At 51.0% G+C, this 17,783-nt stretch overlaps 1 protein-coding gene across 1 annotated transcript in view; it reads left to right on the top strand.

Annotated features, from left to right (window-relative positions):
- The window catches only part of MMP16 (matrix metallopeptidase 16), a 165,761-nt gene extending 149,718 nt beyond the window's left edge, over positions 1-16,043 (top strand). The window contains exons 7-10 of the mRNA XM_081111387.1: positions 1,949-2,087; positions 7,098-7,248; positions 9,346-9,461; positions 14,646-16,043. Coding sequence (XP_080967513.1) covers positions 1,949-2,087; positions 7,098-7,248; positions 9,346-9,461; positions 14,646-14,980 — 741 coding nt within the window. The 3' untranslated portion in view covers positions 14,981-16,043. The remainder of the gene's footprint in view (positions 1-1,948; positions 2,088-7,097; positions 7,249-9,345; positions 9,462-14,645) is intronic.
- Positions 16,044-17,783: the final 1,740 nt, after the last annotated feature.

The raw sequence follows: 17,783 nt of genomic DNA, 5'->3' as shown, positions 1-17,783 counted from the left end.
CTCCTGTCCACCGGCCACAGCAGACCCGGTCATGGCCCCTTGGCCCGGGACACACTGCACGCCGTGGGGGCAAACGGCAGGTCCCCCAGCGGGCAGGGCTTCCTGGAAAGGTCCCCGATGCCTGTGCTGAGTGTGTAAGGAAATGGAGGAAGAGAGAGTGAGGAGGCTCCCGGGAGCGGAGGATGAGCAGAGGGCGGTGACAGGGGTGGTGTCCCACAGAGGGCAGGCTCGGGGCGGACGGCCGGGAGGGATCCCGTGGGTCCAGCCCTGCACCCGGCCATGGAGTGGTGGCTCCCCGGTCCCTTGCCGGCTGTTCCTCTCTGTCTGGGGCTCGGCGCTGGCCAGGGCTGCCACGGGTATGTCCCAATGGCACAGGGGGCTCCAGCCCCCTGGGAGGCAGGGAGTGTGAGTAAATATTCAGAGAACAACAGGTCAATGAAGAAAATAAAACATGATAAATGTATAGAAAATGGTCGAGGTGACTAATTGGATTCGATGTTTAAAAATTTAAGTTGGATACACTGCCCTGGGTACATCGAGTCAAAAGAGCCTACACTTTATCCAGCAGGGACTTAGTTTTTATTGTAAATGTCACATTTTTGGGGGGGTCAAAACCAAAGGGATGGGCCCTGGCCGGTATCGCTCAGTGGATAGGGAGTTGGCCTGCAGACTGAAGGGTCCCGGATTCTATTCCGGTCAAGGGCACATGCCCAGGTTGCAGGCTCGGTCCCCAGTGGGGGGCATGCAGGAGGCAGCCAATCAATGATTCCCTCTCATCACTGATGTTTCTCTCTCTTCCTCTCCCTTCCTCTCTGAAATCAATAAAAATATATTTAAAAAAACACCAAGGGATGGGAATTCTTGATAGGTGAGCTAAGGACACCGTGGTCTCCGCTCAGGACCGTCACTGAACGGGGAACCCGCTTTATTTTTTTAACATCCATCACCACACACAGTTACAGAATCTGTCTTTTTCTTTTTTGTTGAATTTATTGGGGTGTCATTGGTTAATAAGATTACATAGGTTTCAGGTGTACAATTCGATATACATCCTCTGTATATTGCATTGTGTGTCCATCACCCCCTTTACCTTCTCCCCCTCCCCCAACCCCTTTCCATCTGGTAGGTAATGACCACACTGTTGTCTGCATCTATGAGTTTTTGCTTCTCTTTTCTGCTTAATCCCTTCACCCTTTTCATCCAGCCGCCCAGCCTCCCTCCCCTCTGACAGCTGTTAGTCTGTTCTCTGTATCTATGAGTCTGTTTCTATTTTGTTTGTTAGTTTATTGTTCATTAGAGACATAAACGTTAGACTCAAAACCATAAAACTCTCAGACACTTCTCGTAACCATATTTTTTTCTGATGTATCTCCTTGGGCAAGAGAAACAAAAGAAGAAATAGACCCACGGGAGCACATCACACTCACACGTGTTTGCACAGCCGGGAAACCACCACCAAATGGCCCCCTCCACAGGGCCCTGTGGGAGCAATAGGTGGGCAGTGCCCAAGACTGGGGTCCACGCTCATACTTCCTCAAGACCACTTGGTCATTCTCCGTGGCCGTGTAGTTCATCGCCCCAGCAGGACACAGTAGATGGTGACAGAGGACTCCCGACACCTCAGGGCGCTGGGTGCAGGTGGGGGCAGGCACCATCCCCGCCCTGTGGTGCTCACCACCCCTCCTGCCTCCGGCTCAGAAGCTGGCTCCCTCCACCTGGCAGGGCCTGGGCTGCACCCCCTTCCCCCCTCCCCCGGGGAGGCCCTGGGTGTAACCTCAGTGCTGGGATGAGACTTCTCAGTTACCTTTGAAACCCCGTGGATCAGCGCTGGGAGGGCGGCTGGAAGCCCCCGGAGAGTGGGGGCAGGTGTCCTGCTGCTCGGGGTGTGCGAGGCAGCGGCCTCGGCGCGGCCTGGGCGATGCTGACGCCTCCTGTGCTTGGCTTGCAGGACCAGTGGTTCTGGCGGGTGAGGAACAACAGGGTCATGGACGGGTACCCCATGCAGATCACTTACTTCTGGCGCGGCCTGCCCCCGGGGATCGACGCGGTGTACGAAAACAATGAGGGCAACTTCGTCTTCTTCAAAGGTGAGGCGGCCCCTGCCCTGTCCGCTGCACCCTCAGGAGGTGACCCGGCCCTCCTGCTGGTGGAAGGGACCACTTGTGCTGCCTAGAAACACAAATTCAGTGAAGTTAAATTTTAATTCTTTCATTTATGTTTTTCCATGTGGTATCCCATGTACAAGTCAAATTTGTATACTTTTTAGATTTTGCTTAAAAGCACCAAAAAAAGTAAAATGGATGAATGAATGAATGAATGAATGATTTAAAAGCCATTTTTCCTGCCCTGGTCAGTAGTTCAGTGGTTAGAGCGTCAGCCAGCACACAAAAGGGTCTCAGGTTTGATTCTGGCCAAGGGCATGTGCTTGGGTTGCAGGTTCAATCCCACGTGTGGGAGGCAACCAACTGATGTGTCTCTCTAGCATCCGTGCTTCTCTCTCTCCCCCTCTCCCTCTCTCTCCCTTCCACTCCCTCTAAAATAAATGGAAAATTGCCCAGCCCGTGTGGCTCAGTGGTTGAGCATCGACCCATGCACCAAGAAGTCCCCAATTTGATTCCCAGTCAGGGCATGTGCCCGAATTTTGGGGCTCAATCCCCAGGGTTCGGGGGAGTGTGCAGGAGGCAGCCAATAGAAGTCTCTGTCATCGATTTTCTATCTCTCCCTCTCTCTCTAAAATCAATAAAAACATTTAAAAGGAAAAAAAAAATCCTACTTTCAAATCAATGGAAGAAATATCCTCCAGTGAGGATTAACAACAGCAACAAAAAAACAACCAACAATCTAACAAAAAGCCATTTTTTCATGAAATAAGGGGTTTGGGTTTCTTTTTAAAAGATTTTTGAAGTTGCTTGCTGTTTTATGCAATGAAATGTAGTTCACGTCTCAGACTTTGCTTGATTTAATCAGTTTATATTAAATAGTTTACAATAAACTAGGAAATTGCTCTTGAAGGATTCACTCCGTCCCGTGAGATGCATTGTTTGCTGTTTGCCTGAGTGGCAGGCGTTGCTGGTGGAGCTGCTCAGGGCCTGGCACGCAGGGTGAGCGCAGAGGACTTGCTCGCCGTCCCCAGCACTTGCTCTGCTCAGAACAATAACCTCAGGTCTGTGGGCCGGGCAGAGCCGGGCTGAGCCCCCGCAGGCTGTGTGCAGCTCGGCTGAGCCAACCCCAGGAGCCAGGTCCAGACCCACGGGACGGGCTGTGTCACCCAGGACCCAAAGGACAGAAATGAGCTTAAACAGGCAAAGACAAGGGGCTCCTAACAACACTAGCAGCAAATAGCAAGTGACCTCAGGATCAGCGTTTGTAGCGAGGCTGAGGGAAACGAGACGTGGCCTTTGGGGCACTGGTACCAAGTGAGGCTGAACTTCCAGGCAAAGGCAAGAGTCCTTACAATTCATTCTGTCTTCGCCGACTCTCCCTTAAGGAATGGGGGATGGTCTGGCCTCGAGGACACGCGGGTCCGGCCTCGGCCGTGAGGACACGGGGGCTGCAGTCAGATGCGGTTTCACACGCTGACTGGCCCTGTGAAGTGGCCGAGTTACTTACTCCCTGTGCCTCGGTTCCTCCACTGGAACGTGGTTGGCATTCCTCGCGGGGGATCAGGTGGAGCATCAGCTGGGACATGTGCCTGCATGGCCCCTGTTTGGTTCAGCAAGTGCCCAGTAACTCTGCCCTCCTGGCGTCCAGGATTCTGTGTCCGTGATGGGGAGGACCCCCAACTCTTCTTTGTCTCCTGAGCAGCAGGAGTTGGAGGAGGGGTACTCAGCCTGCTTCCTTGCTGGCAGCTGGCAGTGTCCCTGACCCTGTGCCGGCTCTCACGGCCTGTCCCTTGATAAACTTTTTTAAAACTCCATTCGACATTTTCCCATGCAGGAATAAGCATGTAATTTAAAAATTCTTCGTGGGATTCTTTGTTTAGTGTCTGGCCTCTCTGCCAGTCCTTCAACTGCACCGTATTGAGCACCTTGAGTATTTCCATCATTGTATCCACAGCTCCCTCAGTGATGGGCTATACTAGGCTCTTAGTGGACAGATACCAGATGGATGAGTGGATGGTTGGATGGATGGATGGATGCTGGATGCATGGATGACTGGGTGGGTGGGTGGATGGATGAGTGGGTGGATGGATGAGTGGGTGGGTGGGTGGGTGGATGGATGAATGATGAATGGATGGTGGGTGGATGGATGGGTGGATGGCTGGATGATGGATGGATTGATGGATGGATGAATGGTGGATAGATGAGTGGGTGGGTGGATAGATGGTGGATAGATGAGTGGGTGGGTGGGTGGATGGATGGTGGATGAGTGGGTGAGTGGATAGATGGTGGGTGGGTGGATGGATGGGTGGGTGGGTGGATGGATCTCACTAAAGAATTACTGGAGTATATAATCTGTAATGTTCTCTCCAGCCCCAAACGATAAGCAAGGCTGTTTGTATTATTTGTAACTTCTCTGTCTTTAATCAGACCTGGCATCTTCCTCTACTTTCTGCCCAGAGCAGTGTCACCCGGAGCAGCTTGTTCCACTTACTCCTGGCGATGGCAGCGCCTATGAATTCAGTCAACGCCTCTGCCTGCCAAGGAGGCGATATTTTCCTAGAGAACCAGACTGTTGAGTGGCAAGGTGGTACACATCCATCTCCTGTGTTTAAAAAAGGAAAATAGTTGACTATGAATCTCATATACTCAGCATCTAAATAACAGAAATGAAGTCACTTCCAATTTGTGATGTGAAAATCTTTCCTCATCAAGATGCGGAAAGAACTGTCTCCCTATGTGTCCTTAGTAAAGACTGGAGAGTTAAATTTATAACTCGTAATCATCATTGAGTTATTTCTTGAGTTCTGTGCCACAAATATGCAGGCAAGGTGTTGATTTTCCTAATTTTGTGCACAATTAACTGCTGGGATCTCATCTTGCCACCTGACAAATGCTTGCTGGTGATTTCCTGTCTTGCTTTGTTTTTAAAAGAGAATATAAGTGTATTTTTTTAAAAATCCCCCAGGTTTGCTTCTAGCAGGAAAAAAAAAGGGAATTGATGTCTTCTGTAGTGGAAGTCTGATTGTTTCTCCCTGTCCAGATGGAAAACACCCACAGTCCAAGGAAGTATTTCCAAAACACATTTAAAAAAAAAAGGGCTTATACAATAATAAGAATTTCCTGGCGGAACTGTCACCTTCTTTCTCACACATGGGCCTCTCCTGCGATGCCTGGACAGCAGGCCGATGGAGCTTCTGTGTGCATTTCTCATGCTCACGCCACAGGGGACCTCGTGCTCTGGGTGGGGATGCAGACAGTGCAGCCATGATGGGAAACATGCGGAGGTTTCTCAGAAAATTAAAACGGAACTGCCTTACACCCTGCTGCTCACTGCTGGGTATTTATCTGAAGACTGAAACACTAATGTGAAAAGACCTATGCACCCCCAGTGTTCACTGCGGTGTTATTTACAACTAGAGGCCCGATGCCCGAAATTCACGCCAGGGCTCTGCCGCAGCCCCGCCTACTGTGGCTTTGTCCAGAAGGAAGGACATCTGGTCTAATTAGCATATTACACTTTTATTATTGTAGACAGCAAGGTGTACATACAGGCAAACCAAGTGTCCACTGACTGGTAAATGGATAAATAAACACTAGTCAACCCTGAAGAAGAATGAATCTTACCATTTGCATCAACACTGATGTCCTAGAGGCGTTATGCTACGTGAAATAAGTCAGAGAGAGGAAAACAAACACTGTGTTATTACACGTATGTGTGCAGTCTACAACACAAAACAAACGGAAGTAACAGATGCAGGGCGCAGGCTGTGGCTGCCGGGTGGAGGCGGCTTGTGAGGCCGCTGGGTGAAGAGGGGCAAGGAGTCCCAACTTCCATGACAAGCCAGTGTGTCCCGGGCGGGGCAGCACGGACTGCAGTCGCTGACACTGCTGCACACGCGGAAGGTGCTCCGACAGCAGATGTTAAGAGTGTTCAGCACAAGAAAAAGAAAGTTGTAATGTAACTAGGCTTATTGTGGGGTCATTTCCCGGTTTATACAAATGTGCAATCATTACATTGCACCCCTGACACTAATGTAAAGTTCCGTGTCAATTATACCTCAACACAAAGACTAAATGAGGGGGGGAATGGCTTCCCTGGGAGGCGCCGGCGCTCAGGCAGCAGGTGTTAGCCGAGTGCAGGGAAGGCAGCGGTGGGTCCCGGGAGCGGAGCCGCAGCGGGAGAGTGGGCAGCCTCCGGGGGCAGGGCCTGCAGACTGTTGTCTGTAGATCAATCCAAAGCAGCAGTAAACGGACTGCAGTTCCTTCTCTCTAGCACTTTGCCCGCTCTGTGACTCTAAACAAAGGTCAGTTATGTTCTCCTCCCCTCACATGGAGGGCCGGGGACAGCTAGACACGTGGATGAGGTTATAAGACTGCGGGGTTATGGGTGCTGATCATGAAGGGAAGGGGTTGGTCTCAAGGAAGTGTTTTCTCAGAGGAGAGCTTTAATGGGCTCTGAGAGCGGCAGGATGCAGACAACGCAGCCTTGGACCGAGCAGGGCCTTGGGTCCCTAGACCAGCGGTCGGCAAACTCATTAGTCAACAGAGCCAAATATCAACAGTACAACGATTGCAATTTTTTTTGAGAGCCAAATTTTTTAAACTTAAACTATATAGGTAGGTACATTGTTATTAACTCAATTAGGGCACTCCTAAGGCTTAGGAAGAGCCACACTCAAGGGGCCAAAGAGCCGCATGTGGCTCACGAGCCACAGTTTGCTGACCACTGCTCTAGACAGAGCATCCATGATCCTTGGTTCAGGACGGTTGTATGGGGCCAGTTGTAGGTCTGTCTTTGTTTCTTAACTGAGTCCACCATGCTGACTGGGTTCTTAAATAGTTACTCACCATATCCACTTCAAAAATAACATGGGTGTTCAGAAGTAATGTGCGGGTTCCACACGTGAGGGCACCGTTTGGAATGCACTGTCCGCGGCGCGTTCCCAGTTCTGACACGGAATCAGCGTGCTGTGCACTTGCACTTGCTTCCCACAGGTAACAAGTACTGGGTGTTCAAGGACACGGCGCTGCAGCCGGGCTACCCGCACGACCTGGTCTCTCTCGGGAGCGGGATCCCCCCTCACGGCATTGACTCCGCCATCTGGTGGGAGGACGTTGGGAAAACCTACTTCTTCAAGGGGAACAGGTCAGTATGCAGTCGCCGGGGAAGGCCCTTCAGTGGTTAGAGAGGCTGGCCTCTCGCCTACCGCAGGCATGTGTGGGGGAAAGAGCTGCTTGTGAGGAGATCGGCTATGGGAATCTGGAATCGAAATGTTTTTAACACATTTTAAAGTAACAAACAGCATGAATCTTCCTCTACCAAATAGGAGACTCATTTATGAGTTTAAACATGTGGCGTGTATTTGTTTCTCTTCCCTGTAGCCTAACAGGCCGGAAGCTGTGGAGGCCAAGCTACCTGGCCTCCCCTCCCCTTGCGTTTTCTTATCATTTTACTTCCCTTGGTTCAGAAGTTCTTTTTAGCAAAAGCTTTCTTCCTTATGGTGTATATTACAATACTTATCTGTTTTAACATTTTACATATTTTATATGTATTTTTGAGGGAAAATATTGAGAAATTGAGGATGTATTTGTCTTTACTTATTTCTGCCTCCCATTGGCATCTTTCTGCATAAAACCTGGGCGGAGGTACAGGCTCGAGATGCTGGACATGTAATCGTGTTGCAAGCAGGGATCTCATGACAGCTCCTAACCACAGAGAGGGAGGAGCTGAAAGGGAGGCTCTTTAAGCAGCTCCGCAAGTTCAGAGGGAGGCCTCTCACTCCTCTGTCCCACGCGCAGCGGGGCCTCGTCCACGGGCCCCTGCTTGCCCGGTCCGTTTTGAGCTACAGTTGGACCCTCGGACCCACACTGATCCTCATCGCGTTCAGCTCTAGGATGCAGTGTCCCAGCTCACCTCTCAGCATCTCCTCACCACTGAGTCCCAGGCTCTATGCCGTACTTCACGCTAGGCTTAACCTTGGAGAAACTCAGATGTTTTCAAAGAAAGAAGTCAAAATATAGGTTTGTTTCTGTGATTGTGGGATTACACTAGCATCAAACGGAAAAGCACACTCATTTTTTCTTGTGATGAGAACCTGGGACACACCTGTCTCCTGCAGAACACACGGCCTGCAGCTGTCCTGGGGCCCTCCTGGAGCCACTTCCCTCTGCCGTGTGCAGGGCCGTGTGCCCCTCGCCTGCGGGAGGCTGGTAGGGATCTACAGCAGAACCTCCCCCCGGAGCCCAGCCCGTGGACCAAGGACCCGCCCCCCATCCTGGCCCAGGAAGTATCCAGAAAAGACCAGAAAATAATTTTCTCATGGTTTTAGCCAAAGCAGCTAGTTCCAAGTTCATGCACAAAGTGTGTGATTTTTCAAACCTGTGGGTCAAACACTAGCTTTAGCCGATGATCAGCGGCATTTAGAAATGGTTGTCAGGTGAATTTGGGGAACATTCGTTGCGTGTAGAGGAAGGGGAGGACTTTAAAACCAGACAGGACTGGCTGTAACCTGCCTGCTGGTCATCCTCCTCCCAGCACCCTCCTCTCGAACAGGAGCAGTGGATCCCCCTGAGGGGTGTGCTGTGATCACATCACGTCATGCCTAGAACGTTCTGTCTGCCCTGAAATAGGCGAGTTTACTGCTGATCCTTAGAACACCCCAGACATCAGCTTGCGAGGCTGAGAACAGAGGGGTCTGTCCCAGTGCTGGAGGGCTGGCCCGTGGTCCTGGGTAACTCCGTCTGCTGTAGCGTCTTACTAGCTCTTTGCACCTGCCGGCATCGCACTGGCCCCTCCCGCCCCTCACACGTAAGGCGGGGAGAACAGCTGTCCTTCCCTCCATGCGTGTCTCCAGCACCTACTACACTGCCAGGCATGCAGCACGCGCTCAGCTGTTGCAGAAGGAATAAATGGAGCAAGATTCTGCTTGAGATTATTTCCCAAAAAAGTGTTCTGCTGCCGGAGAAAGATTTTAAAAAATACGTAGGTTGATGCTACCCTTTGGATTGTAAATGTAATTTTTTATTAACTTTAGCAGACTGACTATGTGCACAATAACAAACCCAGTGTTCACAGACACAGGGAAGGAAACAGAATCCGTGCTTTGGTCCCGCTGTCTTCCCAGAGGCTAAGTCAGCTCTGAGGTCATTGCAGGTCCGGGCGGCAGGGAGTGGGGGTGGTGTCCGCTGCCGCTGCGCACATCACCTTCTCCCGACGCGTGTGTTGTTTCTCCGTCATCTGTAGGTATTGGAGGTACAGTGAGGAAATGAAAACCATGGACCCCGGCTACCCCAAGCCCATCACCGTCTGGAAGGGCATCCCCGACTCTCCGCAGGGAGCCTTCGTGCACAAGGAGAACGGTAGGCACGGCCGCTCACCCCGCCGGGCGTGTGCGTTCTAGCCGTCGCTGTCGTGGTCACTGGGCAGCACCCTGCAGGCTGCATCGCCCCACCATGTGTACGACCGTCCCTTCCTCGAGTTATGTTTCACATTCTGCTCCAGATGTCTTTTTGACCTTAATTTATTTTAGTTTGTACAAGAAAAGGGAACGTAACTTTTTAAAAGGGGGGTGTGGATACCTTTGAAGTAGCATCACCGATTTTTCTATTAAAATCCATGTGCAGATAATCACACACCTTGGGCAGGAGCTGGTCACGGAGACGATACGGTGTAAGTGGCGGAGGCCCAGGACACATTGAAGGTGTTATTTTCACGCATGTTGTTAGCGGAGATCCTCAGCAGACAGGAGGATCCGCTCAGAACGCCAGGCCTGACTGATCACCAATGAGCAGCGGGCCAGAGCGGCCCCCGGGCCCCGGGCGCCCTCTCAGGATTTGAGATTCAGCCAGATCCTGAGGGAAGTCAGCCAGGCAGTGGACAGCCCACGCTCCCTGATGGTGCGTGGCCTGCTGAACACTTCTCCCTCACCAGGGATACTCAACAAGACTAAACTGCAATAATAATAATTCAAAATAAAGTCTAAGCACAGTATCCCAGAACAAGGGGAGGGAAGAAAATAGCATTCCAAAGTAACAAAGACACACCCATCAGAGACTTATCACAGGAAACAGAAGAAAATGATGCCCCGTGAGTCCAAAATACCCGGAAAAATGCACGTCACCTGCCACCTAACGCTAAACTTCATAAGGAGAAGACTGTTTCCTTGTATTCAGAAATGAATGCTTTCTTTTCATTCAGCAAAGAATAACTTTGTAAAATACTGACAGAGACACAAAGCATGTTGGGGAGATCACTGCTCACAAATGAGCAAAAACTGCAGGTGCCAGCTCAGCGCATCTGTGTCTCCTGGACCGTCCCTGGTCCGCCCCCATGGCACCTCTCAGCAGCTCGCTTTACATCTTTGGGGAAACCCTCCTTGAATACCCACAATCTGAGGTTACAACCGTCAGTGCCCACGCCCATCACCTCTGCCAGGCGGTCCCCCAGTGCCCGTTCCAGATGTGAGCTGCTGAAATCAGTGTCCTCCCTGCCGCCACTCAGAGCTGCGCTCTGGGAGTGGGGAGAGCAGTCTGAACCTGGTTCTGTAAGCGCAGTATCCCGAATCGGGGAGCTCTCAGTCTCATCTCCCCACAGCCACCTCCCCGTTTTCATTCTCTACTCAAGTCTCATGCCGTGGCTTCTTACCTTAAACTCAGACTCTTCTGTTGCTTCCATTATGTTTGTATGAAAGAGGCAGCTCAGATTTTGCAGTCAACATGTTTGCATTTACACTCAGACCCCCAGCACCTCCCTGTGAGGAAGCCCATGCAGTGGCGTTTGTTAGCCGTAAAATCAGAGATGACTCCGTTCCGAACTTCTGTCTATCCCCTCCCTCCCACGCAGGCCTTTCTCCCCTGGAGTTCCCTCCTAATGATAATTATGTTTAAAGTCCTTAAAATTCAGACATATGTTTTTGAAGGCTGTTTTTTGCATTAAAGTGGACTATGCCATCCTATAATACATCCTGGTATTAATTCTGCCACCTTGACCAATGAACTGGGACCGCTTGATGCCACTTGCTGGGTGCCTGCCTCCCAGACATCGATTGTGCTGTATGGATTCATGTTCTCATCAACTGTCCAACACAAACACCTCTTTCCCTCGTTTGTGGCCCAGATAGTGAGGAGAGCACCTCAGCTGGTCAAAGTGACTTGTCACGAGAACAAAAGCGGTGAGACTAACCCGGAACATCCAGCTCAGGAAGGTGTTCGATCACGGTCTCCAGGGAAGAGGAAAAGTTAACCCTCTTTCCCGACATCACAGCCTCCCGATGTGGCCGGGTGTGGGGCGCGGACAGGCCAGGCCGTCAGGAACGTGCCTCCTGAGCCGTCGCCGTCTGTTTCACCTGTAGCCATCTTAATGTAACAGTTTTCTTATTTTCCTCTTCGCTCTCAGCCCCAAAAATAACTGCAAAAATCCAAGTGGCATTTGACTCACGCAGAGGGCGTGGAAAGACTCGGCACTCGCCGTTCCACAGGGTTTAAGCAACAGCCCGAGTTTTTCCTCCACTTTTTATTTTTGTAATTACAGTTGACTCAGTGGTATAGCTTATGAAGTGACCCCTGGGTAAGTCTGTACCCACCTGGCACCATGCATAGCTACTGCAGCAGCGCTGATGATTGGCGAGGCCACTTCCCATCCTGTGAGACTTAGCTTATATAAACGTGTAGTAAAGACTCTGTATTTACCCCCTTTAAATCATTCCCTCGTTAACTGCCGTAAAGCCCCACTTCCTAGCTATTTCAGGTTCTCTCCTTAGACAGTGCAGTTTTTGTTCTTTATTCCTCGCCCGAGAACATGTTTTTATTGATTTTAGAGAGAATGGAAAGAAAAGAGAGAGAGAGAAACTTCAATGTGAGAGGAGCACCGATGGCTGCCTCTGTACAAGGCCTGGCCAGGGGGGAACCGCTGCCTGGCTGTGCTCCCTGACGGGGTGGAGCCCCAGCGCACTGCACCACGCTGCCCAAGGCTTTCGAAAATGCAATGTCAAGGTTAATACAAGATGCTACTTTTAACAGGGCTGCATTTCGTCTTGCCAATTGCAGCCCACTTCTGACATGTGAATTTCCTAAAACATAATTTAGGTTAAAATTCTTCTGAAGTAGCTACTCTTAGTAAGTAAGCAGATTGCATCAAATCCACCCTAAAAAGGAAAAATGAATACATAAACATTTTCTCAATCAACTGACATTGCATAAATGGAAAAAGTCCTGAATTATTGACTGAGATGAGTTTTGAGGTATAACAAATTTCTATTATGAAGACTTTGGCTGCTTCTCAAGTACATTTTTCCCCCCTCTAATTGCTACTGACTGGACTTCTTATCTCTAACACATGTATTCAGTAAACTACAATTCGACTTCTGTGTTTGGAGTGTGTGATGTGAAATTGGCCTGCAGATCAGATCAACATGAAAATGGGAACTTCTGAATTTCCATAGGATACCCAGTAGCTCCTAGTAATTAGGTTGAACTGAAACCAGAAGCTGTTGCTTCCAGTTTTTCAGAAGCCCGTGTGGAGGGTCTATGGAATTCTAGATCAAGGCCCTTGTTCAACCACCATCGTCCTGTGTCCAGTACTCAGCAGGCCCGCCCGTTGCTGCATCCACGCTTGCTGAGTGGTCGCACTGGGGTCATGAGTGTCATCAAAGAGCAGCTCCCGCAGACAGATTTGAATCGACACAGCTTGCTTTCACTTGGCAAGTGGTCTTGGTTGAGGAACTCCCCGTCACCACAAAAAGCAACGGCACGCTCTCTGGCATTGGCATCGGCATTGGCAGAGCGGCTTCCCCAGTGGAGGGCCCGGGAGCAGCGGCCCGCCGGGCCTGCATTTTTGAGAGATGTCAGAGTTGTTTGGTCCATTTGTCTGTCAGGCTGCGGTCTGTCACAGCCTGTGCTGTGTGGCCGAGGAGTATTTGTTCAGAGGCAGGCGCTCTGCAAAGGGCCCCAGTCTTAGAAAAAGCTTTCGTGTTCAGGACATATGAGGCTGAACTATCTCTGAGCCTCAATATCTTTGCCTGAAAAGTATAGGTAATTAGTTCTACTTGACCGAGTAGTTATAAGGGGTAAAAGATGCCATTTTCCAAGTTTTATTTAGCACAGGACTTCTTCTTCCATAGTAAGTGCTCACTAACAGAGGAAAAAGAAAACCCATTAATGAGCGTTCAGTCTAAAGTAGGCATACTATTCAAAACACATAGCTCCCCAAGTATCGTTTTTAAGTAATTATGACAGTAAAGCATTCCTTTGGTCTCTTGAATTTTATCTCAAAGCAAGAATTAATGCAGCCCTGGCCGGTGTGGCTCAGTTGGTTGGGCGTCATCTCAACACGGAGAAGTTGCTGGTTGGATTCCCCATCCGGGCTTATGCCCAGGTTTCAGGCTCATCCCCAGTAGGGGACCGAGCAGGAGGCAGCTGATGGATGTTACTCTCTCATATTGATGTCTCTCTGTTCTTCCTTCCTCTCTTTTTAAAACAAATCAATAAACTATTCTTAAAAATAAAAATACGAATTAAACCCAAGAAGGATGGTCACAAAGAAACTTGATTTGAAGGTGTTATGGACAGGAAGGAAAACTGGAGGTGTGCCAACGAAACCAACAAAAGCATAGAGCCAGTCCTCCAGAAGACACACATATCTGTAGTCGAATTGTCATCAGCTGGGAAGGGTGAGCTTTGCATCCTCATGGTCTGGAGCATAGGTCACATGCACTGCCAGACCCCGGGGCCTCCTCAGACCCCTTCTCCCCGTGAAATATATGTTAGCTATTAAAGATAGAATTGTAGATCTAGAGGGATTAATAATGGCTTTGAAGTTCTGTAAAGTAGAGGTAAGTGACATGAATTTAACAGAGGCTAAGTGGGTAAGAAAGTGAGGACAGAAACAGGAGGCTCAATGAGGGACCTAGAGCCAAAAATGAAGTCCGTGCACAAAGCACTAGCGATGCCTGTTTGCTTATTAGAACCCCTGGCAGACAAGAACCCCCTCAGCCTGGAGATGGATGATCTGTTCATATTTCTGGTTCAGATGAGGAAAGGCAGCCTATTGTCTGGGAGGCTCAGATGGTGAGAAGCCCCCTGAGGGGTTTCCTGGAGGAGCCACAATCTGCAGCAAACAGAGCTGCGTTCTAGCAGGCGTGGCAGCCTCTTCCGTGCTGATGGATATGGTCACACGGGTGTGTCTCCTATGCCTTCGGTCCTGTGAGCCAGCCCTGGATGGAGTCTCCCTCCAGGGCAGATGTGTGGACGGGGTAGAGGTGCTTGGCCTGTCTCTCTACACCCTTAGCAGCGAGCCCTGCTCCTAGGCTGGGCCTCCCACACCGAGCGCATAGTCCTGGGCACATCGATTTGTTGTTCCATTTATGCATTCAGTGGTTGATTCTTGTATGTGCCCTGATTGGGGATCAAACCCATAACCTTGGCATATGGGGACGACGCTCTAACAATGGAGCCACCCGGCCAGGGCTTACGTAGTCTGTTTGATCGTCTACACTCATCCACTTTCACAAATAAGTGTTTCCTCTGTGTGCTGTTTCCTCCCACCAGGCTTCACATATTTCTACAAAGGAAAGGAGTATTGGAAATTCAACAACCAGATACTCAAGGTGGAGCCCGGATACCCCAGATCCATCCTGAAGGACTTTATGGGCTGTGACGGACCCACAGACAGACATACAGAAGGACACAGCCCGCCCGACGACGTGGACATAGTCATCAAGCTGGACAACACGGCGGGCACGGTGCGGGCCGTGGCCATCGTCATCCCCTGCATCTTGGCGCTGTGCCTGCTGGCGCTGGCCTACACTGTGCTCCAGTTCAAGCGCAAAGGGACGCCGCGCCACATACTGTACTGCAAGCGCTCCATGCAGGAGTGGGTGTGACGGCCAGCGCGTCCCTGCGCGGTCACTGCAGATTCCAGACACGGGCTGTGATGCTGGCTCCTCGCTCAGAGCGGGCGATGCGGCCTGGCCGGGGCTGACCTTGCACCACAGGCTGCTGGTCCTGCGCGGGTGGAATTCGGTCTCGGGGACGGTCCCCTGACGCAGGTCCCTGCGCCTGCGTCTTTGTCTTTCTTTGTTCTTCCTTCTAGGCCTTTCCTCTGCACGCTCGGCACCTGCACATCTTCAGGATGGAAGCCGGGGGAGATTCTTCCTACACGTGCGAACAGGATGCCCTTCTGAAGTCTGAGCCCGTCCTGGGGGGAGAAAAGCAAACCGGAAAACCCATGCATTTTTGCTTTGCAACCAAGAAATTTGAAAGAGGTTGAACTGAACTTCCAGGAGAGCATGAGACCCAGACCAGCTTTGTCTCCAAAGAAGAGCGCTCCGACCCCGGGTGCCCGCGCCAGCCTGTCTGGGCAGCGGCCAAGAGGGCCGGACGGCCATTTCCAGCCCAGAGGCCAGAATCTCCACAATATAGTAACAGCCTTAACGACACCCCTTCCCTCCCACCCCATCTCGCAGGCCCTCGCCCGTCCCCTTGTGCTCAGAGCTCCACTCAGACAGGGTTCGGATTGTGGGGAGTGTCCCAGACCCTCCCTGCCACCTCGCCTTCGTCCTTGTGGGACCCCCCAAGCTGTTTTAGGCCATTGCCCCGGGCCTCCCCTGGGCCTGTCAGGAAGTTCACTCTATCAAGTGAGAAGCAGTGTGCCCCTAAGGCGGTGGAAGGGGCAGCTGTGCATTAGGCCAGGTCCGCGTGGAGCAGGAGCCTTTGAGAACTGCCAGGTCAGCTCCCCTCGCGGGCTGCTTTCTTGCTCATTGATGAATCTGAACAACAAGGCTCTGGTGGCAGCAGGTTCTGGAAGGTCAGCTGTTCAAAGCAGGTGTTCCAAACCCCATGTAATTTTTAAGTGACTTACAGTACCACGGACATGCATTCATGGCAGACGCAGACCATGTGACTGGCCAAAAGGTTTCCTGGCAAATAAAAAGGTATTTTATTATGTATCTTGTAAGAGTGAAGCTTTATTTGAACAGCTGATGCTAACAGCCCAAGTCTTTTCTCCCTTTGGTCAGACATGGGGAGTTTCTGTTTTAAAATCCGCTGCCTGGGGTTTGCAGGGGACACGCAGGGCGTGGGGCACCGGGAGGGCGTTGCCATGCCGACTTGGGGATGAGGATGTCCTGCCGGCGGTGGTCACCAACAAAGCCAGGACCCCAAAGCCTCTCACTGTTGAGTGGCATGTGTCCTAGCCACAGTGGCGCCACTCCCGCGAGCTGCGGAGCAGGTGCTGTCAGCAGCTGTTGCTGGGGAGGTCGGCCCTGGCAGGCCTCTTGCTGATCCTCAGAGCCCACTTCTCAGGGGGCATGGCGCCCCGGGCGGGGCTGCATTAGAGAAGGTCAGAGGACGTCCCGAAAGCCAGCCTCCAGGTGTGAGCTTTGTGACAATGGACAGCATGCCTTGGACTTGATTGCTAACCTGTTGACTGTCGTTCACAACAACGTAAACATTGTCTGATGTAAACATTTCTCTTGAAGAGTCCTGGTCTATGTCTTTGCCCTTTGACCTGCAAACTGGCCTTAAAGGAAGGAAGTGAGGATGGCTCCCCAGGGAGGGCCAGTTCTCTCTCTCAGCCCAGGAGGCGGAGATGCTGTGGTGCGGAGAGGCGGGCGGAGGAGGGTCCTGTGTGTGGATGGACATTGGCTCTTACCCTCGGGAAATGCCCTGCAGGTAGAAATGACTTCGTTTTCCTTTAATATACTTCCAAGTCTAAATTCATCGTTTTAGTACAAATGTAAAATAAGAGGTGGGAAAACAAACTTCAGAATACTTTAATGGCCAGTGTGGCTTTATACAAAGCAGGAATTTTATACTAGTAAGAATTTCTCCTTCGTTTGCTAGTGACACCCATTGCCAGGTGGTGTGTGATGAGAGTAGGGATACCGTCTTATTTGGAAATGGGTAGTTTGGCTGCCTTGACTTCATACGTGTCCTCCATGTGGCATGAGGCATGGGATGGCTTTCGGGTCCACGTTTATGATGGGGCTGGGAGCGTGGTGGTGGCTGCAGGGCCATGCACAGTCCTATAGGCATCCGGAGTCAGGCTGAGGAACAAGACCAGTTCAAACAGGGGCGTGGCTTCCCCACAAAGGCAGGACATGCAGATGATGGAGCAGGTGTGGGAGGCGCTGTATGTGGGCCAGCGCCCCCTGCAGGCCACTCTGTTTCCATGCTCCCACGTTCATGTCCACTCAGCTTGAAGGGCTGTCTGCACATCAAGCTCATTCAGTGTTTAGACAGTGGGAGGATTACTCCTTTCAGGACCTCACTGTCCAGGAGGAACTCTGATGGGGAATTACACATTTTGCTAGAGACTGAAATGAGGAACTATGTCATTTGATGACGTGTATGAATCATTGAGGAATTCCATTAACCTACATGGACATTTGATTTTTTTTTCTTTAAAATGAGAAAGAAACCGAAGAAGCAATCTTCTACCTCTTTACTCGTTGGTCACAATATCCTCGTTCACCCTAAGACTAAGTGCACGAGGCTAGAAAACAACGATGCCTCCCGAGGGGGAAGCTCCACGCCTGGATTCTGGGACGTCACAGGCGAGTGTGGGTTCGTCTTCACTTGAGCACGAGCGGAGCGGAGGTGGGAGGACAAGGCGAGCACAGCTTCTCTTCTGGGACCTTCACAGCCCCAGGCCGCGAGACGACGGGGATAAGAGGACATGGAGCG

The sequence above is a fragment of the Myotis nattereri genome (assembly GCF_964212035.1).
Source record: "Myotis nattereri genome assembly, chromosome: 17".
Lineage (NCBI taxonomy): Eukaryota > Metazoa > Chordata > Mammalia > Chiroptera > Vespertilionidae > Myotis > Myotis nattereri.
Note: the sequence above shows the minus strand (reverse complement) of the source record. Positions and strands in the feature narration are given on the sequence as shown.